The following is a 25,204-nucleotide window of genomic DNA, read 5'->3' as shown; positions in this document are numbered from 1 at the left end:
TAAAGCGGCTGAGGGCTGCAAGGGACCCCGTCAACATCTGCATATCCATGAGGCGCGCAGGGGGTCTCATTGCCTCGATTGCCCATATCTTATCCGGGTTCGCCTCAATTCCCGATGTGACACCGGGAACCCGAGGAGCTTTCCCGCCGAAACGCCAAAGATGCATTTCTCGGGGTTAAGCTTTGTAGAAGTCGAGCGTAGCTTGTCGAAGACTCGAGCTAAATTTTCTAGAAGGGAATTTGATTCTCTAGTCTTGACAACGATGTCATCAACACACACATCTACTATATATCTAACCAAATCACCTAAAGTGATGTTCATTGCATGAGCAAAGGTGGGTGGAGCATTAATCAGTCCATATGGTATTACTATATAACAATAAAGACCATCCACTGTTATAAAAGCAGTATGCTTCCTATCATCTTTAGCCATTCTGATTTGATGAAAACCAGAATAGGCATCTACGAACGACAGCAAGTCACACGAGGAGGTGGAGTCTACAATTTGATCTATTCGAGGAAGTGGATAAGGGTCTTTTGGACATACCTTATTGAGATTGGTGTAGTCGATGCACATCCGAAGCTTCCCGTTAGCCTTTGGTCAACGACCGGATTGGCCAACCACACTGGGTGGTAGACCTCTTCGATGAAGCCAGCTTGCAGCAGCTTGCGGACCTCTTCACGGGTGAAGTTCTGCCGCTCGATGGAATGCTTCCGTGGCTTTTGCCGGACCGGTCTGGCATCGGGGTGGATTTTCAGATGGTGCTCAATCACCTCCCTAGGGATTCCGGACATCTGTAACGGTTTCCAGGCGAACACGTCAACATTTGCCCGGAGGAAGACGATGAGCGCGCTTTCCTATTTCTCTCCCAAGTTCCCGCCAATACGGGTGGTCTGGGAAGCCTCCGCTCCGACCTGGATGGTCTTCATGGGAACATCGTCCGTATCAGACGGATGGACCTTGGGCGCCTTGGCCGGAGCCTTGGCACGTGAGGATGAGGGGTCGGACCCCTCTGCGCCAGCTACCGGGGCAAGCCCTGCTGCCAACGCATGGAGCTTCTCAACCGCCATGACGGCAGCGGTCCGGTCGCTCTGCACGGTGAGGACGCGTGCCTGGGACGGTATCTTGAGGACCAAGTACCCGTAATGGGCAACGGCCATGAACCGGTACAGAGCCGGTCTGCCTATGATGGCATTGAAGGGGAGGCTAACCTCCGCAACTTCAACTGCACGTTCTCCGTGCGGAAGTTCTCCTCCGTCCCGAATGTGACAGGTAGGGAGATGGCCCCCACCGGGTAAATGGGATTTGGGCGCACTCCGGAGAATGGGCGTGACGGGGCCAACTTGGACTCCAGGATCTGCAGGTGTTTGAACGCTGCATAGCTGATGACACTTAGGCCAGCGCCTCCGTCGATTAGCACGTGGTGGAGCCGGACGTTGGCAATGGTGGGGGCTGTGACAAGCGGCAGCACCCCAGCGCCCGCCATGTTCTCAGGGCAGTCAGACGGCCCAAAGGAGATGGTGGTGCTCTTCCACCGCTGGTGGGGCGCCGCCTTTGGCGTCCCCGGCTTCACCGAGAGAACCTCTCGATGAAGGGTTTTGACATCCCGCTGAGAGACGAGCTCCGAACTGCCGCCGTACATGACGTACAGCTTTTTGCGACGCTCGTTCCCACCGGACTCAGAGTCGGACTGGTGGAAGAGACCCTTGAGATCCTTGTTTGGGGTCTGATACCCCAACTCCCTCTCCGTCGCGGCTGCATCAGCATCAGAGGCCATCTCCTTGCCGGACCGCCGCGGAGGGGAGGAGCCTTCCCTGGAGGCTTGGTCACGCCTCTTACTAAGGTGCTCCGCGAGCTTCTGGATCTCGCGGCACTCGGTGGCGCTGTGGCGAGCCCCAGGATGAACAGGGCACGACCCGGGGTCGGTGCACTGTTGACGTGGGCGCTTGCCATGAGAGTTCTGGCCCTCGGCCGCTGCTGCTGCAGCGACCGGACCCCCAACTCGTGACTTATCAAAGCCACGGTTCTTCTTGTTCTTTTTTTTGCCGCTGCCAAGGGTAGCGACACTGGACCCGCTCGTCTGAGTGGGTCCTCCTTGAAGGGCAGAGTGCCATGCACGGCCCTCTGCAGCCCTGGCGTATTTGTCTACCAAGGCAAACAAGGTGGTGACGGTCTCCACCTGGTGTGTCGCCAGCTTCTCCAGCATCTTCTCATCACGGACCCCCTGACGGAAAGCCGCGATAATAGATGCGTCAGAGATACGTGGAATGGTTCCACGTAGCTTGGAGAAGCGGGAGATGAAGGCCCGGAGGGTTTCTCCGGGTTGTTGCCTCACGGCATGAAGGTGGGCCTCCACACCATGCTGCTGGTACGCACTGGTGAAGTGTGCCGTGAACTGCGCACAGAGCTCACCCCAGAACTAGATGGATCTCGGAGTAAGGTTCATGAGCCAGGTCCGGGCAGGCCCGGTCAAGGCTACATGAAAGTAACTTGCCATGACGGCATCGTTACCCCTTGCCGCCGTGATGGCGGTGATGTAGACCTGCAGGAATTCTGACGGGTTGGTTGACCCATCATACTTTTTCGGCAGGTGCGGCCGGAACTTGGACGGCTAGGCTACCGCACGAAGGTGGTCTGCGAGCACTGTGCAGCCCACCCAGACACCGGTGCCTGAGCAGGTCCCTGTGGCCTCGCCACAGCCGCATTGAGCTCGGGCGCGAGATCCCGACCCTCCATGATCAGTCAGCGGTTGCGCGCCTGGTCGATGGAAATGCGGGCATCCTCTCCCGCACGTCTGCGGTTAAGCTCTGCCCGAAGATCGTCGGTCCATGCACTGCTCACTGATGGAGAGTGCACAGAGCCGGATGCACCGCCCTGACGACGGCGCTGGCTGGACGCAGATCCCCCCGCTGAGCCTGGGGAACCTATGCCAAGTTGAGGAGGCAGTCGACGTCGTCACGCCATTGCCTCTGCGCATTAGGCGAGGCTGCCTCACCAGGCGGGTTGCGGAGCAACTCCCTGGCTACCACGAATGGCCCGTTTGGAAACAGCCTCGTGCACAGTGACGCGCCGTCTTGGAAACAGGCGGGCTTACCGTGGTATCAGCATAACTGCCCAGGGTGTCAGTGGGCAGACCATGCCCTGCCTTGGGCGCGCGCAGCCTACCTACCCGTATTTAATGCGGTAGTTCGGCTGGTATCCCGCGGAGGGCCTTCTGCCACGGGCACGTGGCAGGGCCGGCCCTGCGGTCACCTCCTTGACGGCACGTGGCGGTACCGGACCCCTTCCCGGGGGGAAGGGAGGTCCGCGCCCCCAAGGCCAGTTCGGGTGGAGAGGCCCATAGGGGTCTAGCTCCCACACGTGGCGGCGCCGGACCCCCTGGGGGGTCCGGGCCTGTGGAGGCCATCCCCGAGCACCCTGTCCTCGTGGGCACGTGGAGGCGCCGGACCTATATGAGCACGGGGGGAGGTCCGGAGACCATGATCCCAGCTATCAGGCCCGGGCCGTACGCCCCGTTACCCATAGGATAAGGGCGAGGTCACGGATAACCCTGCGCCCATCTGGTTGGAGACCCTGTCAGATGACTTACTGACAGACGGGGCCCGCGGAGAGGCAGATCTCCTCGCAGCGGGCCACCACGATCTTCTGGTCGTTGAGCAGCTCCTTGGCGATGATGGAGGATAGACGGCCAAGCATGTGGTGGCGCGTGTCCACCACGATGCGCTTGTCGCGCACGCCGGAGCCGGACACCATCGCGCCCTTACCTGTGAGGCGGCAGCGACGCGCTAAGGGTCTGGACACCCTAGCAGGAGGTACCCCTGTCCGTTTGTACCAACAGTAATATTTTTAGTTATATGTTACTAGGTGAAGCTTTCGAAATTTTGAATTTTTAACATTCTAAGATATCATCTATTATTAGACAACCAAGGATCGCATGAATATTACCATTGAAAAGACTCGTGGTTGTTTTGGTTTGCGGATGGGAGACAAGGACCTTCTTCCACCCCGAACGGTTACACCTTCATTATTTTAACCTTTGTGTGTGGGTTTTTTTTCCCACTTCTACTGGCTCCCGGTAGTTCAGAACATCATGCATAGTGACCTCACCTAAAAGAGAGGGTTGGTATAAAATGGGCAATTGGACAGTTAAAAATTGAAGAGATGATGGAGAATGACTGTGGTGAAACATAGCTCTAGCTACTACTATATATTGAAGTCCCCCCAAAGAAACATAGCTATCGTAAGCTCTGCATTAGACATTAGTTGTTGTTTGCTTGATGTCCCGTTTTGTTAAACTTTGCTATTTGAATTGCTAGAACTATCTCGTATTCTATCATTGCACGCAATTGGGTAAAAATAATATATCTAGTCTCACTGGTTATGCATTGCATGTTCATGAGTCGACCAACATGTTCAGGCTCGACTACTACACCCCCTACCAACTTTCTGATCATAGAGGTAAATTAGTATTGAGGTAATTTTGCAGTTAAATGTTAATCACCAAGAGTCAGCTATTTCCTGCATTTCCAACATTAATTCTCGTAAACTTAAAACATGCCACACGATGTTTCAATCAGGTGCCATTAACACATTTTAAGATGCAACAAGAGCTTCTTTTAATTTATTGGTTTAATTTTGCAACATGGTATAGTATATCACATATAGAGGCACTTCTATTCACAAGGAACAATTTAACCCAACTTACTTTTCATGGTATACCATGGTATAAAATTATGATCTAGTGGTTGTGGTTGGCTTCTATCTACAGCAAACTTATTATCACATATTTCTTTTGAATATAACCACATAATAATAATGATGCTACAATTAAGTGGGCTAAATGGTTAATTAATTAAATGGGATGTACGGTCTAAATAAAACGGGAATGGATGGCCATCGTGTAGTGTTTAATTAAATGCGCTAAACGACCATTTTTAGGCAAATAATATGTGTAAGTATGTTTGATTAACGGTGAGCTCTAATGCTAGAACAACATTGTGCATGCCATGCTGATTTTCACAGAGTGATTCTTAACAGCACCTCTTTTAGTATATTTCTATTTTAACTTTTTTCATGAGCGGAATATAATGATAAAATGGCACTCATCCCCTATTTACTCTCTCCTAAAGATTGAAACCCTCTAGAATTCTAGCACACGAATAGCACATTAGATTTGTGCACCCTTTCTTGACAATTTTTTTTAATCTCACTATACTCCTACTGTCTCGCAGCTAGCTAGCTAGCTAAAGGAGGGCGCAGCATGCAGGAAGCCGATGCAACCCGGCAAGTTGGAGCACTTTGCTGGCGTTGTTGACGATGCTTTCCCCTCTCGCCGGGACAGATTCACTCTCACGCCACGGGAGAGGTGCCAGTGCCAATCCGGGCTTGAAACGTGTGCTTGGTTGCATTCATCTCCTGAGCGATCACACACCACAAGCAGGACACTGCTGGCAGATGAACCTCGCAATTCGAAACCTGATTAGATTACTGCGATTGCTTACCGGCACTCACTTTGATGGGAATCACATGATTAGCTTAAGCGTAGCTTTACTTGGCATCATCATCGATCGCCAGCGTCATCAGCTCGTGGAGTGCTCGGTGCTCCATGGCTTTCGTGCCGTGCGTGCCCCCTCAGGAGTCAGGAGCTGAGCCCTGCCGTGGATGGGGAAGCCATGGACCCCGTTTTAAAAATTCCTACTAGTCTACATGTCCGATGTGGCATGGCGTGGCGACAAATCGCGTAGAAACAAGTTGGCGCGCAGCACCTGCAGTCTTGCATTTCCTTGTACGTGTGAAGTATGCGTCTTTGTTTTCTTGTTATTATCTAGGACGGCATGTCGACATGATTCCTAGCACTCATCGCTCCCTTCTTCCCCTTGTCTTTCGAAATATATACGCTTTTGAGGATTTTTCTATTGGCATAGGTTCTTAAAAACTATGGTAAAACCACTATAAACAAACTGGCCTTATCTGATGGTGCATTCTAGTAGTTTACATGTACAGTGGTTAATAAGTTTCTAACATAAGGTTTTGAACATTCTAAACAGCATCTACATATTCTAGAGCTGAATCTTGCATAGTCTTTGTGATTTTACCATGGAATAGGCTCGCAGTTGCTTTGCTTGTCTAAGGTGTAAAATTAAACTCTCATATCTACTGGTTGCTAGTACATGCATCATGCAGATCGAGGCGCAGATTTCGCTCACCTGAGAGAGAGGTTTGGTAATGGGCGGTTAGAAATTTAGACCAAAGACCGCTCTGGTCCTGCTTATTATATTGCAAGCAAAACGATGGGCAGTTAGAAATGGATGGGTGATTGTGAGAGATAGAGGAAACATTGCTGCTACAAGCTCAGCGTTAGATTTTATTTGTTGCTTCGTCACGATCCCGTTCTTGCATGCTGAACTTTGCCACTTGCAATTGGCAGCATATAAGTGCTTTCTGTGTCATTTCCTTGGTGATAGTGATACTACCCTGACACTAGAAATAATGTCAGGCATGCACGGCTCTCTACCCGTTTAATGTTTTGAATCACTCTTCACCATAACCATTTTATGGTCAAGTTCTGCACAATCCTACCGGTGTACCATATCCTTCTCCATTGCACGCCGCAAGTACGGTAGCCAAGCAAGTTACAGACTTGCCTAGCTTTTTTTGTTATTGGGATATAGCTACAATTAAAGAGCTTTTTATTAAGATCGGCACATGACTCGAGTTTGACCAAGTCATACGAGCTTGTACAACTGTATCACACAAATTAAGTTCTCATATGATTCCATCACCCTGGATATTGTGCAATATATATGATGTCTCCACTTGGCTATATCCAATATGGTTGGTTGGTTGGTTAGTTCAAGTGCTCGGTCTGCAGATCTTTAATACCTGAAAAGACTCAACCCTAACCACCAATAGCTTTCTTTTGTTTTCCAGAGAAAAGGGCACTCGAAGAGTGCATGCAAGATCCTTGTGTCCTTTCTCACAGATCATGGGGCAGAGCATCCGAACTTATCATTGACTTTTCTGACAGGAAATCTCTCATTAAAATAGCCACGGCCAATGGTGTCCTCCACCAAAATGTTCTGCGGGATTTTGCAAGGTCCCTCCGTAATGAAAAGTGTGTGAATATTCTAGGACTTTCATAGGAACAACAACTTATTTTTTTCTGCAAGGAATTTGAAAAGTTCCCGTGTTTCCAACATAACCTAAAATTATTTCATGGACTTCATGAGGCCAGTTGGTATACATGGGCTAAATTTGATTTTAAGAGATTTGTCAACTGATAGATTGTGGGATCACTATCATCTGATAGTCATATATGAAAATATTGTCAAGTAACTTCAGAAGGGCATCTCGCAATCCAACAGATCCTGACAAACCTGTCAATTTCTCAATGATTTATGCTATTAATCTTGATGTGACAACGGAGAAATTTCTCCACATTCCACGGTCCTCGTAGCACTCATCGCGTGCTGTGAATATGTTTAACAGTGCGATAAAATAATAAATTATTTGATGCCCTAATCTGACATGAACCCAAGATCCGAGATGGCATGGGGGCACCAGCTTTCCATATACATATCTCGGAAAGGAAATAATGCAAAAAAATTATAACATTGATCTTCTATTTTCTTACTTTCATTGTCTTTGTCTCTTTTTTCTTCTAAAGGTTATGGTTCCTTCATATTTTCATTTTGATTTTTCCTTTATGTTTTCTAAATAAACCTTCACACATATTTTGAGCTGGCCTTGCTCTCTCTATATTTTTCTATACCTCGAATTCGTGTGATTAATAACATCATAGACTTGCTTATCGATGTTGCCCGTAAGTTTCATGGGAGGAGCAGCGAAGGGATTCTCTTCATAATCCTTATGCTTACAGAGAAAAATGGGAGGCTAGGATGGAGGCTGGCAGGATGACATCGCGAGAGGGAGGAGAAGGGTGACTAGGGGCAGATCCAGGGTTTGAGGGAGGGGGGCTCATCTTCCTCCCTCTCATCTTTCTATTCTTCTTCCTCCTCTTCATCCATGATTATAAATTGTAGGAAGAATTTAGGTGGGACCCGAAAAGACTCAACTTTAACTACCAATAGCTTTCTTCTATTTTCCGCTAAAAGAGTGCAAGATCCTTCTTCACTTTCTCAGAGTTCAAGGGGGAAAGCATCTGAAGTAATTCCAAAACTCTCTTGGAAATAGCACTTGATACCCCAGAAAAGGTTTAAGATTTCGTTAAAGCCCCTTTGGAGTAGAAACTTACATGCGAATTTTATAGGATTAATTTTCACTGGAATCAATTCATTTACCGTGGGAATGTAGAAAGGTCCGTGCACCATATGGAGCCTAAACTTATGTGCAGAGAGATGCATACATGAGGGTGTCGCATTCATCTCTTAATTTTAATGCGTAGATAATTGTCGCTTGATGTGGATCTTAAAAGGTTGTATATTGTCGGATCACAATCATTTGACAGTAACAAATGAAGATATTGTCAAGTAATTTCTAGAGGCCATTTCGCAACCCAACTGATCACGACAAACCTGGCAATCTTCTCCATGATTTATGTCATTAACATCGATGTGACAATGGAAGAATTTCTACCCCGTTTCTCACTGTCATCGTATCATAGGGTTCATAGTTGCCGATGAACTTAACAGTACGGCAAAAAAAAGATGCATTTGGGGGCTGTTTGGAGTGCCGTCTAACCCGCCACGGCGCGCCACACTTTTTCCGCCGCAGGTGTGGCGGCCGTTTTGAGCGCCACAAGTTAGGCAGGCTGTGGCAGGTTAGGCGGAACTCCAAACAGCCCCTTGATGCCCTTGATCTTCCATACTCCCAAGATCAGAGATGTCACGAGGGTGCCAGCTTTGCAAATGCACATCTCAAAAAGGGAATATAAGTTTTTTTTCTATGTTTGCATGTGCATGCATCGATATGTCAGCTGCGAGATTCGGTCAGAATTTTACTAATCTAGGTGCTACCCTGTCCTAAAATATAGCAATTTTTAGACTTGGTCAAAATTAGAAAATATTACATGTTATGATAGTTGGTTTCATTACGAATAAACTAATATCATTTTTGTATTTTCAATCTTTATAGCCTTTTTACTATCTACGGAGTATTTTGGTTAGCGTGAGACGACATGGACTTTTATTGAGTACTTTGTTAACACTGTGAATGTCAAAATATGATATCTAGTTTCTTTCAAAAAAAATGATATCTAGTGATCAATTTGCAACAATTTACTGCTGGCTTCCGTGGTCCTAAGGACTAAGAAAGTAAGAAATACTCTCTAAACATTTGGTAATAATTTGGTGTTGACTACGAAGAAAATGGAATAATAAGCAGCCGGCCTTGACCCTTTTTTTGTTGCTTAATTTATATGTGTCTCATCGGAGGGATCCAAGCATGGCAGTGGCCATGCGATAGATTCCTTAAGATTGGGTTTGAAAAAGGTGAGCCACATAGCTGGGATGACAAGCAAAAGTTAATCTGATTGGCTGCATTGCATGCTAAACACACTGTCTTCAGCGCATCTCAAAAAAAAAAAAAAAAAACACTCCCGTCAGTTATATGTAAGTTGCTCAACGATCAAACCTAGTTCAAATTATTCTTATTTCAGGAGGAAAATAAAATACATGGACTGATCGAGCGCGTCATCAGCCGATGTTGACAGCGCCGTCGGGCAGGCCGTGCTGCTGCTCCTGGGCCGCGGCGGCGGCTGAGTCCCCGCCCGGCGGCGGGACGTTGGAGCAGCTCCCCGCCGACGCCTCCACCTGCTCGTGCACGTGCGGCGGCGGCGGCACCATCGGGGGCGCTAGCACGGGGGCCATCGAGTCCTGGATCACGGCCTCGAGCTCGTGCACGCTGAACCTGGGCTGCAGCGCCGTCGTGGAGGTCTTGTCGAGCTCGTCGTCCCGCGCCGCCACCTGGTCGTCCAGGGGGAAGGGCGTGGACGGGATGAGCGCGGAGAGGAGCTCCGCCGACGTGTACGCCTGCTGCCAGTCGTCGCTGGGGCCGCCGCCGTGCTGGTCCACGTGGCACATCGCCGCCATCCCCGGGTCCACCCCCGCGTCCCGCCGCAGCGAGTCGAAGATCGCCTGGTCTCTGAAACAAGGAAAAAATAACAAGGCCGCCGCCGGCATCATCAATCAGCACTCTAGGCCGGGCCCGGCCCGGTCCATCGTATATGCTAGTCCTAGTAAAGAGGGAGCAGCCCATCTGAATCTTGCTTGGTTGGCCCGGCCCTCACCTGAAGGCCAAGATCGGGTCCGGCCCGGCGAAGATGGACGGCCCCGCCCCCGGCATCGCGTCGGCGAACCACGAGACGACGTCGCCGCCGACCCCGAACGCGCTGACGCCCATGTCCCCCTGCTGCTCGTGCTGCTGCGGCGGCGCCGGCAGCAGGCCGAAGACCTGCACCCATACGTGGCGGCGTCGATGCCTCTCCATGTTAGTAGTGAGCAATTACCACGCACTCGTTAATCCAACCGGATCAGCTCCAGTAATTACGGGCTCGATCCATCGACGATCATCACCACTAAATGTGAGGCTCGAACGATCACGTACTTGCTGCATGTCGGCGGGCGAGGGGTCGAACGGGCCCATGTGGTTGCACAGCAGATACTTCTGCAGTGAATGCGCGCAAGCAGGATCAGTGAATTCGATCGCGCCGAGAGATCCGGGCCATTTATTTACCCTGCTCGTTTGACGCCATCACGCTAGGGTTTTAAGGCGGCGATGCCGTACGAGCTGGAAAATTGAGAAGGGACCCGAGGTCGACGATCTGGGCACTGACCTTGCGCTCTTCTACGCGGGTGAGGGTCTCCATGAGGAACTTCTCGGTCGCCTCGACCTCGTTCATGGACGCCAGCGCCACCAGGTCCGGCTCGAACATCCTGAGATGAAGACGACCCATGCCCATACCGGCCATCGATGAGGTTAGAGATTGCGCGAGGTGTAGTGTTGAGAGGAAATTAACCAAGTGTTTGTTTGGAGGAGGGAGATGGCTGGGAAGGTTTTGTAGTAGAAAAACCTGAGGCGCTCCTCCAAGGCCTGCACCTGGTGCTGGTATTTCCTGATCTCGTGCTGGAGCTCCTGCGCAAATTTACACGGAAGCGCATGATCAGGAATAATCTGTGGTGTACGTTGTTGGATCGTACTAGAGAGATGATGAATAGGTTACCTCTATGTTGGAGTCCACTGGCCCTTTACTGCTCCCCAATGCAAGATCAGCAAGTAATGCAATGCAGCATAGAGAAGTAAGCAATTAGCCAATTAAAATCCGAAAGAGGATTCAGAATCACATGACTAGGTTAGTTAACACAAGAAATTTCCAAAACTGTTTCACATGACATACTTGGGTGTGAGTTGCTCGGCTATGTCACTCTCGCGCTTGAGTTGCGTGAGCGTCTTGATCAGATACTGAATTAAGCATGTGAACAATCAACACGACGGTTACAGTCAGTAGTTAACGAGGTTCATCCTTGAAGCTCAAGTCACGATGAAACAGAAGGAAATGAAAGAAATTTGTTGATGCGTCACCTCTCTGTTCCGAACTATTCTGCAGTACAGCAATGGGAGAATGAATAGGTAAGTATAACACAAACTTCTGTTCGTTTGTTGCCTTAAAAGAGAGTCAGGTTCTTTTGCGAGGAGATCGAAAACAAATAAAGGGAGATTGGCACTTCATGCGCACGAACGTACCCTCCTCTGTCGTGCTCCGGGAGGTTGATGTACTTGGTGATCACGTCCTCGATACTACAAAACCAACAACCATTGTGACGATGATTCCGCCATTACTCTCGCCTCTCGATCGTCAGCTCGCTCACGCGTACGCGCGCCACCGAATCCAGCGCAGGAAAGAGCACGCGCCGGCCGGGGATCACCACCGTACGTACCTGCGTCGGCCGGAGAAGTGGTTGAGTTTGTCGGACGGCGAGAACAAGATGAGCGCGATGTCGATGTCGCAGAGGACGGAGAGCTCGTAGGCCTTCTTGATGAGGCCGTTGCGGCGCTTGGAGAAGGTGACCTGCCGGTTGACGTTGTTCTCGATCCTCTTGATCTGCAGCTTCACGCGCCCCATGGCTGGCGGCGGCGGCGGGTGGCGCAGGCGGAGGCGGAGGAGGGAGGAGCGGCGAGCGAGCGAGGCGCGAGAGGACGAGGCCGCCGGAGGTTAAGCGCATGCGGGGGAGGTCGCGGTGGTCTTTGGTGGGCGGAGGAGAGAGTTTGTCGGGCGGGGCTGACCGGTCAGCCGGTAACCGCGAGCAACAAACCACCGGCGCGGTGGTGGGTACTGTACGGAACGAGTGCGTGCGCCTGGGCTGCACGCGGCGCGGTGTCCACGTGGCTGCTGCGAGCCGGGCGGGCCGCCCGTGAAGATGCGGGCCGAGAGAGGCGAGGCTTGCCCCACGTAGCGTTAGCGGGCTGAGAGGCTGTGTTAGATGGGCTCTGTTCTCCTCCTGCTGCCGCCGCCGGCCCCTCTCATCCAGCACCGCCGGCCCGCTCGTCCCAGCTTTCCCGGCCGGAGCCAGGATCGAATGGTTCGCCAGGTTGGGTGCCGGCGACCCGGCGCGCCGCTCGTGGCATTTGACCACGGGAAAGTGGGGGCCAGGTTGGTTGGCGACTGGCTGGGTTCGTTGGTTGGTGATCTAATGTTGCTGGACGACAGAGCGGAAACGAGCTGGAATCGCGAGGATCCAGGAGTCGCCGGTCAATTTGCCAATAGTGGCATCCACGCTTGGTCAAATTCCACCGTTTGCTAAATACTACATCACTTAGCACACATCATCTTGGAAATAAATAAAATTGAGCAGAGTCCAAACCAAGCGACGTAAGAGGCAGGCAGACAGTGAAGTCAAAAAGAAAAAAAAATGGAGCTCCATCCATCTTCCAGTTCATTTTTATCTCGACTTAGAAAATAATTTCACACTACAGTATTTCGATTTGCGCAAAGCAGGTGAAACTGGAGCAGGTAAAAACCTTCCCAAATGGGCTCTAAATATTCTCCAAGAGGTTGGAGAAAAGAGGTTGGCCCCATGATCCTTTATGGAAACTATGCAGCACGGCACTAGAGACGTCGAAGCATCTTTATAAAGATTGCCCATTCACTTGTGCCCAGTGTTCGCCTAAAAGGTCATCTAAACGGAAATTGAACGGTAAATAAAGTGTATCTGTCTTGTTTAGACTCTAAACGGTCGGCTAAACAATGAACGGTCAAAAAGTTCAAAAAGGCCTAAACAGGCTACACGGTACGGTACGGTCCGAAACGGGTCTGGACGGCCTAAACAGGTTATTTAGGCATTAGAATATGCATAAACTTGATTTTTTTACATATATGGTATATATACTTAATTCGTTACCGGCATAAATATGTATATTTTACATACATTAATATGTATATTTGAATTTTTACATGTATAAATATATATTTGATTTGTTACCGGCATAAATAAGTGTTTTATTAGAATATTTGATTGTTTTACCTACACAAATATGTGATCTTATTTAAGTATTAGATTTTTTAATAAATATGTATATTTTACGATATAGTATAAAACCATTTAGACCGTTTAACTCCGTTTAAACGCCGTCTTAGGATGATCGTCTGTTTACCGTTTAGCGTCTAGGATAATATTGCTTGAACAGTTTGGGATTAGTGTTGCGAAAGATAGCGAATCCTTTTTTGACGGTCTCGTTGTTTACTTTTTGTGGAATATTTGGAAGGAGCGTAACAGAAGAGTATTCAAACAGGAAGAAAAGACCGTGACAAAGATACCTTATCTAATTAAGGAAGAGATCCAACGGTTTCAGCAAGCGACGGAAGTAATCAACAGTTTTACTCCAATCTGACAGTGGTGTGTCTCTTTTGCGTTGTGGTTTTTCTTCGATTTGCTGCTTATGCTGCTTGCTTGGTGGTTTTTTTTTTCTCAGCGGAGGTATTGCGTAGTTGGAGTGAGTATGGTTGTAATTTTAAAATTTTTTTCCATCTAATAAAAATTCGGCAAATCTATTGCCGTCCTTTTGAAAAAAAATACCCTCCAAGGACTAGAGAGATCTCAAGGGCATATTTTCTTCTCCAAGCGCGGACATTTGCTCTTGTTTGGTCGTCGTCTTTGTCGAGGTGTACTGCATCGGTCCAACTAACCTGCTGCTAATTACAGCATCAGCTAATCATGACCTCGTGGTTCAACGGTGGTCTCTTTCGGCAATAATTCCTTTATCCATGGTGTCAAAAATAATTTCTTTTCCATAACTATTACTCCTCTATGTACAGTGGTCAAGTGCACGAAATGCAATATACCTTATTCTCTTTTACGTACAGTATCAGTAGTGAAATGCCTGTAATGCAGTTTTCATACCATCATGGATAATATCATGGACATGCTATTGCGTATATCCGTCTAGATGCATAGTAAAATTTCTAGAAAAATTAAAATAACTAATAATTTAAGACGGATGGAGTACATAATACATAATGAGTTAGTAGCATGAGAGAAAATGAGGTTAACATATTGCATATAGAAAAATACTTCAGATCATCCCTTAATTAATGGACACCATCTTTCCTTCTCTTATTTTTATTTCCTTTGCATCACGAAAAATTAGTTTATGCTATCTCTTATAGACGGTATACCATTTCCGCATCCTCTCCTAGGTTCAAATTATTTGATTGCTTGTTTCAAATGCAAGGATTTTTCGTAATAATGCGGTCAAAACAATTCTATTTTTGCACTCCGTAATTTCGTGTGGGATCCAAACCGTGTTTTGCACACCAAAAGAAATGGCCACATTTTCCTGCCACCAACCCACGTGACACTCTTTTCCCTAACAGCACAGCGGAGACAAGCCAACCTCTCCCAATACGCCTCTCTGAGGTGTTTCCACTTCAAATAGAACATCCTCCTCCGGCAACAGCCAAACCAACACGCACGCACCTGCCGAAGAGCTCGGGAAAGGGACCAGCCCTGAGAACCAACAGACTTTTCTCTTGTCTTCTTCCTCCGTTTCCTCGTTGCTCCCGGTGATCCCCTCCACCCCCGAAGCTCTAGATCTCTCCGACGTGCTCCGCACTTGGTTTCGCCGAGTTCTTGGAGTCCAGGTCTCCAAGAACCAGGGCTACAAGACTATAAAGAGGAGGGCCCCGGTTCCATCTGCCTGGTGCTGCATTGAGTTCTTGAGGTGCGCTTCTTGGAGGACTCAGTTGATCCCTTTTTTTTTTGTTGGTCATGTATGTTCTGGTATTGCTGTGTTCTTTTGAGAATAAAGGCAGTAGGCTGTAAGCGAAGACTTTGTCAATATTGTATGGGTTTCAGGAACAGTTTGGATCCATGGCTAAATGGTCGAATTGAGGGGCTAATGCAATCTGTTTCATGATAAAACTAACTAAAAAAATAGAGTATTGTTCAATCTTTTCCCTGAATTCCCTACACAAGGGCAATCAGCTGCCTAGTGACTAACTGCTTGTTTGTTCTTTGTTTTAGAATGGCTGGGGCTATATCTCATCATGCGCTAGCATCTACGCAATCCTGCGGGTGGAGCGCCCAGAACTCTAGATTCGAGAAGAGGACGGGCAATGTGCGCTTGGTTTATGAAGGAAGTTGCCGTTCTGGCAGCCGGAAACTTGGTTTAGTCTGCGCATCGGGCTCGCAATCTTCTGTCGTTGAGCCGGTTAAGCTACCATCGGATGGCAACAGTAGCCACACCCCCAAGAAATCAAGTAACTTTACAAATTCCGTTGCAATCAACTCTTATAGTGGTTACCTATTAGCAGTTTCTTTGGGGCATAAAAATAGTTCTGTAAAGCTGTTGTCTCTGTCATCGCAGGTGAAAGTGCTCTTATATTGATTCGGCATGGTGAATCGCTGTGGAACGAGAAAAATCTGTTTACTGGCTGCGTTGACGTGCCCCTGACACCAAAGGGTGTTGAGGAGGCCATCGAGGCAGGGAAAAGGATTTGCAATATCCCGATCGATGTGATATATACTTCGTCACTGATTCGTGCTCAGATGACCGCAATGCTTGCCATGATGCAGCATCGGCGCAAGAAGGTTGTGTGCCATTCCTTTGTTAAACGTTTCAGTAATTTCTTTTATCATGTGCATCAGCTGTGCTGAGAAATTGTGTTGATGATATTATGTTTTAACAGATCCCAATCATCATGCATAATGAGAATGAACAAGCTCACAGATGGAGTCAGATATACAGTGAAGAAACAAATAAACAATCCATTCCTGTCATAACAGCTTGGCAATTGAACGAACGAATGTAATTGTTTCTCCTGCTTATCCTTAATTTATTAATTATATATAACTCATAGTAGCTGTTTGACAGTTTCATCCCTGGAAACATCCGATCGCATTGTCTAATGTCTAGGTATGGTGAGCTACAAGGCCTTAATAAACAAGAAACTGCAGATCGATTTGGCCAAGAACAAGTTCATGAGTGGCGCCGCAGTTATGATATTCCTCCCCCAAATGGTGAAAGCCTAGAAATGTGCGCTGAGAGAGCTGTTGCTTATTTCAAAGAGCAGGTAAGGTCATAAACATTTGACAACTTAATTGAACGATGCAATACTTGGGTTCCTTTCCGGTAACTGTTTATGTTACTACTGTACTATGAAGAGCTTCCTTATCATGAGTTGCCAAAGCTATGGTGAGGTTATATATGTACTGTATTAATAAATTCCTCAATTGTGCATTGTGTGTGTCTATTTTTGTTTCTATTGTGCTAGCTCCTCATTACTTAGGGCTAGAACATTTTGATTTATCCTCAACCTCAAAAAATGTTTTGCTAGTTCCATCTAACCTGTTTTTGTTTTTGCCTAATAGATTGTTCCTCAACTTGTGGCTGGAAAGCATGTAATGGTTGCTGCACACGGGAATTCACTTCGTTCAATTATAATGCATCTGGACAAATTAACTTCTCAGGAGGTACTAACTTTGACATCTTTTTTTTCTTGAAATAAAACCTGAAAAGAAAGAGAGTTGCATTATGTTGAATGTCGAAATGAGACTGTTGTGCCCTCAGGTAATAAGCCTTGAGCTATCTACGGGCATTCCTATGCTTTACATATTCAAGGAAGGAAAGTTTATTAGACGGGGAAGCCCAGTAGGACCTTCTGAGGCAAGCGTTTATGCATATACCAGAGTAAGAGTTTTCCTCCTTTTAGTCTTTTTTCTAAAGAAAGAACTTAACTCCATTTCCCAACCTAGAACTGTTAGACGAATCAATTTGCTGAGTGTAATGCATGTTAAAACAAATCAATTGTTCTAACTAACAGGAAATTTAATCTGTTGTAAGAGTCGTGATTTTTACTAAATATTTTTCTATTATTTTCTACCTTATATTATTAACTGTATTACATATTACTTTATTGTAAGTGTTTTGTCCATTTACCTTTTGAAAAAATCACCATTTGATAATTTACAAGTTTTGTTTGTGTTAACTTGATTGCAGACCTTGGCTAAATACAGACAAAAGCTTGATAACATGGTTCAGTAAAAGGTCAGTGAAAAATGTAGAAATTTTCAAATGCCATCAAATATCCCCACAATGTAGTGAAACTCATATGTTCTTTTCTCATGACTTTCTAGATTTTCCACTTCAGTAGTGACTCAAATATTCGCCGAATATGCTTTTATTTTCTGAAGAAATGGTTTAGCGAACTCTTGGCATCAGCAGAATTTTTGACCTAGAGAGAGGATGCGTCAACTAGGAGCTTCTTTCGCAACAGCGAAGCCCATGTAATTGGTTTAGAATGGGGTATATGCAGCATCGTATATATGTTGTACATCTACTTCATATCTTGTACATTGAATTGAGTTTGTTGAGGTGGAACGATGTACATTGGTTTTCCAAATTTTGTTTCCCCAAACGTGATGATAGACATTCTGCATAAATATGTAGAACCATTTACACACATACAGAATACATTTTCAGAAAAAATAAACTATTTTACTCTTTATTGTTTTCTTTTGGAAACAGAGAAGGCTAATCGGAGGGCTTTTATAGATTATTTATTTCATCAAATGTTTTTGCACCAAAAAACACTGTAGAAGATGTCAATTGAAGCAAACTTCAGGCTGCTTTTCTGGACAATTCATTTATGAAAACATACCTACAGTAACATACTTCAGGCTGTTTTTCTTGCACCAAAAAATTGCGCGTGGTTTTTACATCCCCAAAACGAAAAGAATTTCCTCAGCCCAAGCTTCAGTATCATACTACGCTATAAAAACTAACGCAAAGATCAGCATTAGGAAGCCAAGAACAGTGACCAGCAAGCACTTCATCGACGAGTTCGATTCCTGCGTCTGCGCGGCCCTCGAGAGCTCCTCTTCCCCTTTGCTCGTCTCCATGGCGGCCGTCTCGATGTTGGACTCGACGACATCGATGGCCCCTTGCTGGTCATGGACGAGCTTCGCAAGGTCTCTGAATATCTCGTTGATCTCGCTGATCTCCTGCTGAATCTTGCATATCTCCCGCTCCCTCTCCTCGATGAGAGCCTCGTTGAAGGTGATCTCGTTGTCCAGCAGGGACAGCTCCTGGGTCCTCCGTGATTCCACGAGCTGCTGCTGCTGCATCTGTATGTCGCGCTGCTGATCGGCGCCGCGTGTGCCCGGGCCGGCAGCGGCATTGTTCAATTGTGACGAGCCGTAGCTGGGCGGCGACGGGGGACGGAACATTGGCGGCGCACGAGCACGGCGGGCGGCGGCGGCGGCAGTTTCCTGGCGGTCGGCCTCGATGATCCGGCCCTGCACCCACTGGAACTCCCTGAGCGCAGCCTGGAAGTCCATGGCCAGCCTGGGCCCGACGGCGGCCGCGGCGCCGGGGTCGGCCAGCCTCCGCGCCGTGTTCCGCGCCAGGCGCGTGGCCTCGGCTCGCGCCCTGCGGATGCGCTCCCGGACGTCGCGGGCGTCGCCCCATCGGCCGCCGCAGGCGAGCTCGTCCGCGAGGCGGCGGAGCGCGGACACCTTGGTGTTGATCTGGAACACGCAGTGCGCCACCACGGCCTGCGGCGGCGGCGGGGGCCGCGGCGGGAGGCCCGCCGCCTCGACGTCCTGGAAACTCATCGGCGCGACGTGGTGGGCGGGCGATGATCGTCTGATCGAAGCGAACCACTTGCCTGTTGCGAGCGAAGGGCAGGCGTCTTCTTATCTTCAACAACGCCGCTGGCGATCTTCCCGGGGAGTGAAGCTGTATTTAAGGACGGCGCGGCGCGGCGGTGGTGGAGGCTGAAGCGCAGGCGAGTCGGAGTGAGTCCGAGAAATCGCTGATCCAACGTCCGACACGGACTTCGGGAGGGCCTCGAGCTCGAGTCCGAGACGGTCACCCTTCCTCGCCAGCGTGCTCCCGGCGCCGCGCGCACCTGCACTGCACGCCCGAGTCCGTTCTCCCCTCCGGTCACCTCACCTGCGCGCCCTCCGTTCTCCGGCCGGCAGGGACGACAGCTCAGTTGGAATCCATATAGTGTGAGGATCCGTAGCTCCGCTTGGCCACAACAAATCATTAGCATCAACCAAGATAGATTCGCATGGGCTTTCCATACAACCAAGATTAGAATAAAAAAATAAAAAAGGGAAAAGGGAAAAAAAAGTCCAAGCTCAGTAAGGCTCCAGCCATCTGATATGGGTCAGATGAAGGTGACGACCCATGTGTCACGAGAGCATATCATCCTCACTTGGTATTATTTGGGGTGAGAGAGGCTCGAACTCTCGACCTCAGGATAACTCAGCAAGCTATGAGACCTACGCGCTAGCCAACTGCGCCACCACCCCGTTGTGTTAGGATGAGGAAACACTCCTATATGAAGATATAAATCACCAGCTAATGCCCTATCAAATCGAGCATGTCACAGCTTATACAAACAACCGAGGCGAGAATTTTATTATTTGGTAACTAATTTCTCCTCCTGTATCGTCTACATAAGTAGGATCTCAAAAGGAATGGCCCCTTTACAATTTTTTTTATCTAATTATTAGTTTAAACTGAAAAACCTCTTTTAAGCAAATGCAACGTTAAAGGCTTATCAAGACGGAAAATATTTCTAATAGAGTAACTAATTTCTGAAACCTAATGCAATGCAATGGCTATGAAATAGGACATAGTGATTAAAGTTCAAATTTATTTGCATGCAACCAAAATAAACATGCATGCCACACCTGCATGCCCACCAATCTTGTTAGTTACTACCAACATCCTGTCAAATGTATTTGTATGCGAACAAAGTAAACCTGCATGGTATAGTATGTTTTTGGCATGAGAGGTGTTTTTGGCAATCCATGCCCCGAAGCACAGCTTGTAGCTGTATTCTAGGATAAATTTGAAAACATGGTTATATTTGGGGATGGAGGAAGGTAATATTTATAATCCTAATCCTGGCAACTTTGTCTCGTGGCCCTTTTGGATGGAGGGAGGCCAACTATTCTAAGAATTTTGTTCGAACTTGTACGGAATCTTAGAATTTGGCCCTAAACAGTTTTTTGTTGTCTGGCCTTGAGAGCAGGAGAAAGGACGGAGAAAAACCGAGCAAAGAAACACATGCCCTTCTTTCCTGGCATTTCAAGCAGCCTCTCACACAAGTCCCTCCCAGCCACCCAATTACCTTCCATTTCCCCTGCCCCTTCTCCATCGACCACCTGCTAGCCCCCACATTTCTCTCCCGATCGCGCGCTTGGATGAACAGAGCTTCCTTCACGTCAAACCCGGAGCGGCAGACATGCCGGAGACCGCCGTGTTCGTCCTCAAGCAGCAGATCACGTAAACTGCAGCCAGGAAACAGGTGAGCAAGGTCTCCTGTCGTTACGAACAAACAGCCGCGCACCATGGCGGAAACTAGTAGACTGCTCATGCGCATGTCTGATGCTGCCTCTGTCCCCAATTTTTCCCCAGCGCGACACCAGCGGCTTCGCCATGAAAGGGAGGGACTTGAATGGTTCAGGTTATCCATTTTCTAATTAATTAGTTTCTTGCATGATCTTTCAGTTTCATTTTGCAGCTATTTGAATCTTTCAAAAAAAAAGCTATTTGATTTGCATTCAACACTGCCTACATGATATGTGCAAGTACATTTTCCCTCTTAATGAAACGCGTGCCAAGGCACGTTGTCAAAAAAATATGTGCTAATGCATTTGGAATCGTCATAAAATACTTTAGATAATTAAGCACCATAGTGAAACAAGAATTTCATCCAGGGGGAGTTACCATGGTGCGGTAATTTTCACGACTTGATGTTTCAGATCCACAGAGTCTGAGTGCAGCACGGGCGCGGTTGAAGAGCGCGAGCCTGAACTACGTGGATTTGCCCAACAGGCAGAACGATGATACATGCCAGTACCAGTAATTCACAATGCCCAATTGGTTTCTTTATGATTTGAACCTTTTGTGATGTTGATCAGTTCTTGTCAAAAAGATGATACGGCGATGACCTTTACTGCATGGATGCAGGATGTTTGTGGCTACCTGGAATGTTGGAGGGAAGACTCCGAACAATCGGCTTAACCTGCAGGATTTTCTTCAAGTTGAAGAATCCCCTGACATTTACGTCTTGGGGTACGGTCACATTTTTCATCTCAAAGTATTTAATGTGATTTTGTTTGAACTTCTTTGAAACGAAATTTTGTTTGAATTTTGACTGCGCACTACATGAGTAGGTTTCAGGAAATAGTTCCCCTGACGGCCGGCAACGTGCTGGTCGTGGAGGACAACGAGCCGGCATCCCGGTGGCTGGCCATCATCCACCAGGCGCTCAACGAGCCCCAGGAGCAGCCCGACGACGACGACGACCCGCCTCCGCCGGAGCCGCCCGAAGGCCGGCGCCACCACCACCACCACCGCCGCCGCGACTCCTCGCTCTTCTTCCAGACGCCGTCGCTCAAGGTGCTCAGCAACAGCTACCGCGTCGACAGCGCGCTCGTCAAGACGTGCAACTGCTCCGCCGAGCCGTCCTCCATGCGCCGCAAGGCGGCGGAGGTCCGCGCTTCCGTGTACCGCGCCGAGGCCGAGGCCGACGTGCCGTCCACGAGCGCCGCCGCCGGCGAGACGTCCACCAGCGGGTGCGGCGACGCCGAGGCGGACAACGCGGACGGCACCACGCCGACATCGCAGTACGAGCCCGGCGGCTGCGGCGGCGGCGGCATGAGCTACTGCCTGATCGCGAGCAAGCAGATGGTGGGGCTGTTCCTGTCGGTATGGGTGAAGCGGGAGCTGGTGGAGCACATCGGCCACCTCCGCGTGGACTGCGTCGGCAGGGGCATCATGGGCTGGCTCGGCAACAAGGGCTGCATCGCCATCAGCATGACGCTGCACCGCAGCAGCCTCTGCTTCGTCTGCAGCCACCTGGCCTCCGGGGAGAAGGAGGGCGACGAGCTGCGCCGGAACGCCGACGTCGCCGAGATCCTCAGGAGCGCGCACTTCCCGCGCGCATGCAAGTCGCCGGCCAGCCACAGAATCCCCGAGAGGATTCTTGAGCACGAGTAAGCTTGACAATTGCCTCTGAAGCCTGAACCGCCACAATCTTGCAGTGCTGAACTGCTAATGCAATCTTTAATCTTGGATTAATCTGGGTTTCAAGCAGCCGGATCATATGGCTCGGCGATCTGAACTATCGAGTGTCGCTGAGCTACGAAGAGACGAGAACCTTGCTGGAGGAGAATGATTGGGACACTCTATTGGAGAAAGATCAGGTATGAACTAGAATATGAACAGCCACTTTGATCAGCCATTTTCACCATTAACACAACAATAATTCGTGCAGTTGATGATCGAGAGAGAAGCTGGAAGGGTGTTCCGAGGGTGGAAGGAAGGCAAGATCAACTTCGCGCCGACGTACAAGTACACGCAGAACTCCGACGCCTACGCCGGCGAGACGGCCAAGTCCAAGAAGAAGCGGAGGACGCCCGCATGGTAACCGATCGATCACCCCAGCGTTCTCCTTCTGCAGCCCGTGTAGCGTATGTTACCGCAGGCCTTACGTGTCAGCGTAGGTGCGACCGGATACTGTGGCACGGCGACGGCATCGAGCAGCTGCAGTACCTGCGCGGCGAGTCGAGGTTCTCCGACCACCGGCCGGTCTGCGGCGTGTTCGCCGTCGAGGTGGACGCCGACGACGGGAGCAAGATTATGAGGAGCTACTACTCCGCGAACGCGCGGATCGGGTATGACAGGCCGGCGTAGGCGCGGCGGCGTCTGCGAACCCTCGTTCGTAGCGGAGTGTTGTGTGTAGGCAGGTTGAACAGAAGATTGGAGAGGCCATTTACGGCTTTGTAGTACTGTTTGATTGTGTATTTTGTCTGAATTCCGTGGCTGGCTCAAACTCCAGACACTGCATTGGCGACGCAAGAACTGATGGGGGCGTGGTGGAAACTCAGAACAGAGCTCTGTCTTTCCATCTTCGGCTTGAATGGTCATTGACCAGAGCCTCTTGTGACCATTGTGCCGCTGCACCGGAGTCCGGTGGACACTCAGGGTCACTGAGCCCTGAGTCCGCCTTGCTGCAACCGGTGATTCATTATTCAAGATAGAAGTGATATGAAATTTTTAGGTATAGTAGAATATTTAGATTTACGAGCATTGAGAAAAGTACATGTAGATAACCATCTTCTTTTATAATTTGGACAGATAAATACTTGTTATATATGTGGTTGAGAAACTATTTTTCTGTTTCTGAATGGTTAAAAGAAGATATATATATATATATAATTTAGACAACAAATAAATAGCTCATGGATGCAGCGATCGTGTGCGTGCATTCATGCATACTTGCGCGTGCGTGTGTGTTTATATATATACATACATACATACATATATATATATATACACACACACTTCCACATGTGTATCTCATGACGTAGGACGTATCTGATCCAACGATACATTAGGTATGTGTCGGAGGAATTCTCCAGCCGGGTGGCGGAAAGCACCCGCCTAATCCTAATTAAGGATGGGTTTGGAGGAGACTTAGGAGCGCTCGATCGGTGGACAGATGAACGCAGGAAGGACACGAAGATTTAGAGTGGTTCGGGCCGCCGGAGCGTAATACCCTACGTCCACTTTGGTGTTGTATTGGCTGCGTGAGCCTGAATGGAAAGCAGCATAAGCTTGTGTGTGTGCAACCTTGGATGTTTTCTAACGAGTGCACTCTCCTTTTATAGTTCAAGGGGAGTGCTTACACTGTGCGGGACCCCGACAGGTGGGCCCGGCCAACAGGAGCCGTTCTACGAGAGATAAGGAGGTCTTCTCCTCGAGCTCCTCTCGATCGAGAAGTTGATGTGCGTATCCACAGCCAGGATATGGCCGTGTACAGCCTTGTCTTGTACAGTGTCCGGCGTCAGCGTTACCCAACAGTGAAGCCGTGCTGTCACTGTTGGGATGGGACCTTCGGTCAGAGGGCGAGACGGGGCTGTCCTGTGGTGCGCGCACTGTTACAGCGCATGCCTTGGCTCGCCTATTACAGGCCATCATCACCCGCGCAGCGCCGCGACGGGACTGCACACAGTCCGCCCACTGTGCGCGGTGATGCGACGCGCCGCCTTCAGATCACGCAGGCTTACCGTGGTGTCAGCTTACCTGCCCCGCGTGTCAGTGGCAGGCCACACCTTTTGACTTTGGCGCGCCCAACTCAGCTACCGCATTGAATGTGGGTAGGTGAGGAGGCGACCCGTAAGGGGCCTCAGGCCGCAGGCACGCGGCGGGGCCAGCCCCGCTCCTCCCGCTGGGCAACACGTGGTGGTGCCGGACCCCTAATCAGGGAAAGGGGGGCCCGGGGCCGCCGAGACCGGTTGGAACGGGCTGGTCTGTGATGGTCCGGCCATCACACGTGGCGGCCCCGGACCTCCCAGGGGAGGCCGGGTCCGCAGGGGCTACCCGTGAGCTCTCCCCCCACCTGGATGTGCAGAGGCCTCGGACCTCATGGAGCTCGGGGAGGGTCCGGAGACCGTGGTCCCAGCTGTCAGGCCCGGAGGCCGTGTGCCACATGGCCCAGAGCCAAGGGGGAGCATGGATTATGGGAAGCCAATGGCCTGGACACGCTAGCAGGAGGTACCCCTATACGTATGTACCGACAGTATGTGACCATACATACAGTATGTGGACATACTAATTTTATATACCAATATTAAGGTATAATTATAATATATTTAAAAAATAGGTGTGCTTTCGAATTTTTTTGTATATATTCTTTTTTGAACTATCTTAGAATTAGTATATGAAC

The 25,204-nt window shown here is 49.0% G+C and overlaps 4 protein-coding genes and 1 non-coding gene across 5 annotated transcripts; 2 read left to right on the top strand and 3 right to left on the bottom strand.

Annotated features, from left to right (window-relative positions):
- Positions 1-9,653: 9,653 nt before the first annotated feature.
- On the bottom strand, positions 9,654-12,079 carry LOC112890547 (agamous-like MADS-box protein AGL104). Its single transcript, XM_025957421.1, has 11 exons — positions 11,895-12,079; positions 11,701-11,754; positions 11,539-11,557; positions 11,354-11,418; positions 11,180-11,207; positions 11,030-11,091; positions 10,793-10,892; positions 10,564-10,623; positions 10,247-10,440; positions 9,918-10,101; positions 9,654-9,833 (listed from the first exon to the last, which is right to left on the bottom strand). The coding sequence occupies exons 1-11, from the start codon at positions 12,077-12,079 to the stop codon at positions 9,654-9,656; spliced, it is 1,131 nt and encodes a 376-aa protein (XP_025813206.1).
- A 2,820-nt stretch (positions 12,080-14,899) lies between these two features.
- LOC112889636 (2,3-bisphosphoglycerate-dependent phosphoglycerate mutase-like) lies at positions 14,900-17,894 on the top strand. Its single transcript, XM_025956367.1, has 9 exons — positions 14,900-15,174; positions 15,477-15,712; positions 15,820-16,043; positions 16,142-16,260; positions 16,369-16,525; positions 16,824-16,925; positions 17,023-17,142; positions 17,452-17,499; positions 17,589-17,894. Exons 2-8 carry the CDS (start codon positions 15,478-15,480, stop codon positions 17,494-17,496), a joined length of 1,002 nt encoding a protein of 333 aa, XP_025812152.1. The 5' UTR covers positions 14,900-15,174; position 15,477; the 3' UTR covers positions 17,497-17,499; positions 17,589-17,894.
- Positions 17,895-18,218: 324 nt separating this feature from the next.
- On the bottom strand, positions 18,219-19,067 carry LOC112890545 (syntaxin-22-like). Its single transcript, XM_025957420.1, has one exon. The coding sequence runs from the start codon at positions 19,065-19,067 to the stop codon at positions 18,219-18,221; it is 849 nt and encodes a 282-aa protein (XP_025813205.1).
- Positions 19,068-19,686: 619 nt separating this feature from the next.
- TRNAM-CAU lies at positions 19,687-19,772 on the bottom strand. Its single transcript is given in 2 exon segments — positions 19,687-19,722; positions 19,735-19,772. It is a non-coding gene; the product is annotated as a tRNA-Met (tRNA).
- A 569-nt stretch (positions 19,773-20,341) lies between these two features.
- LOC112890544 (type I inositol polyphosphate 5-phosphatase 5-like) lies at positions 20,342-23,169 on the top strand. The gene is made up of 7 exons (XM_025957419.1): positions 20,342-20,351; positions 21,234-21,333; positions 21,442-21,546; positions 21,648-22,469; positions 22,571-22,679; positions 22,751-22,899; positions 22,980-23,169. The coding sequence occupies exons 1-7, from the start codon at positions 20,342-20,344 to the stop codon at positions 23,167-23,169; spliced, it is 1,485 nt and encodes a 494-aa protein (XP_025813204.1).
- The last annotated feature ends 2,035 nt before the right edge of the window (positions 23,170-25,204 follow it).

The sequence above is a fragment of the Panicum hallii genome, chromosome 4 (assembly GCF_002211085.1).
Source record: "Panicum hallii strain FIL2 chromosome 4, PHallii_v3.1, whole genome shotgun sequence".
Classification (NCBI taxonomy): domain Eukaryota; kingdom Viridiplantae; phylum Streptophyta; class Magnoliopsida; order Poales; family Poaceae; genus Panicum; species Panicum hallii.
The sequence above is the reverse complement of the archived record's forward strand: the minus strand, read 5'-3'. Positions and strand labels throughout refer to the sequence as shown.

Bases quoted from the DNA above. Each gene is read 5' to 3' on its own strand.
- LOC112890544 (XM_025957419.1), top strand. The intron at 22,680-22,750 runs GTATGAACTAGA...TAATTCGTGCAG, and splicing joins CTCTATTGGAGAAAGATCAG to TTGATGATCGAGAGAGAAGC. The intron at 22,900-22,979 runs GTAACCGATCGA...GTGTCAGCGTAG, and splicing joins AAGCGGAGGACGCCCGCATG to GTGCGACCGGATACTGTGGC.
- LOC112889636 (XM_025956367.1), top strand. From the start codon at position 15,478: ATGGCTGGGGCTATATCTCATCATGCGCTAGCATCTACGCAATCCTGC. The intron at 16,044-16,141 runs GTTGTGTGCCAT...ATGTTTTAACAG, and splicing joins TGCAGCATCGGCGCAAGAAG to ATCCCAATCATCATGCATAA. The intron at 16,926-17,022 runs GTACTAACTTTG...TTGTGCCCTCAG, and splicing joins ACAAATTAACTTCTCAGGAG to GTAATAAGCCTTGAGCTATC.
- LOC112890545 (XM_025957420.1), bottom strand. From the start codon at position 19,067: ATGAGTTTCCAGGACGTCGAGGCGGCGGGCCTCCCGCCGCGGCCCCCG.
- LOC112890547 (XM_025957421.1), bottom strand. From the start codon at position 12,079: ATGGGGCGCGTGAAGCTGCAGATCAAGAGGATCGAGAACAACGTCAAC. The intron at 11,208-11,353 runs GTATGTCATGTG...ATTGGGGAGCAG, and splicing joins GCCGAGCAACTCACACCCAA to TAAAGGGCCAGTGGACTCCA. The intron at 10,624-10,792 runs GTCAGTGCCCAG...CATTCACTGCAG, and splicing joins CCCGCGTAGAAGAGCGCAAG to AAGTATCTGCTGTGCAACCA.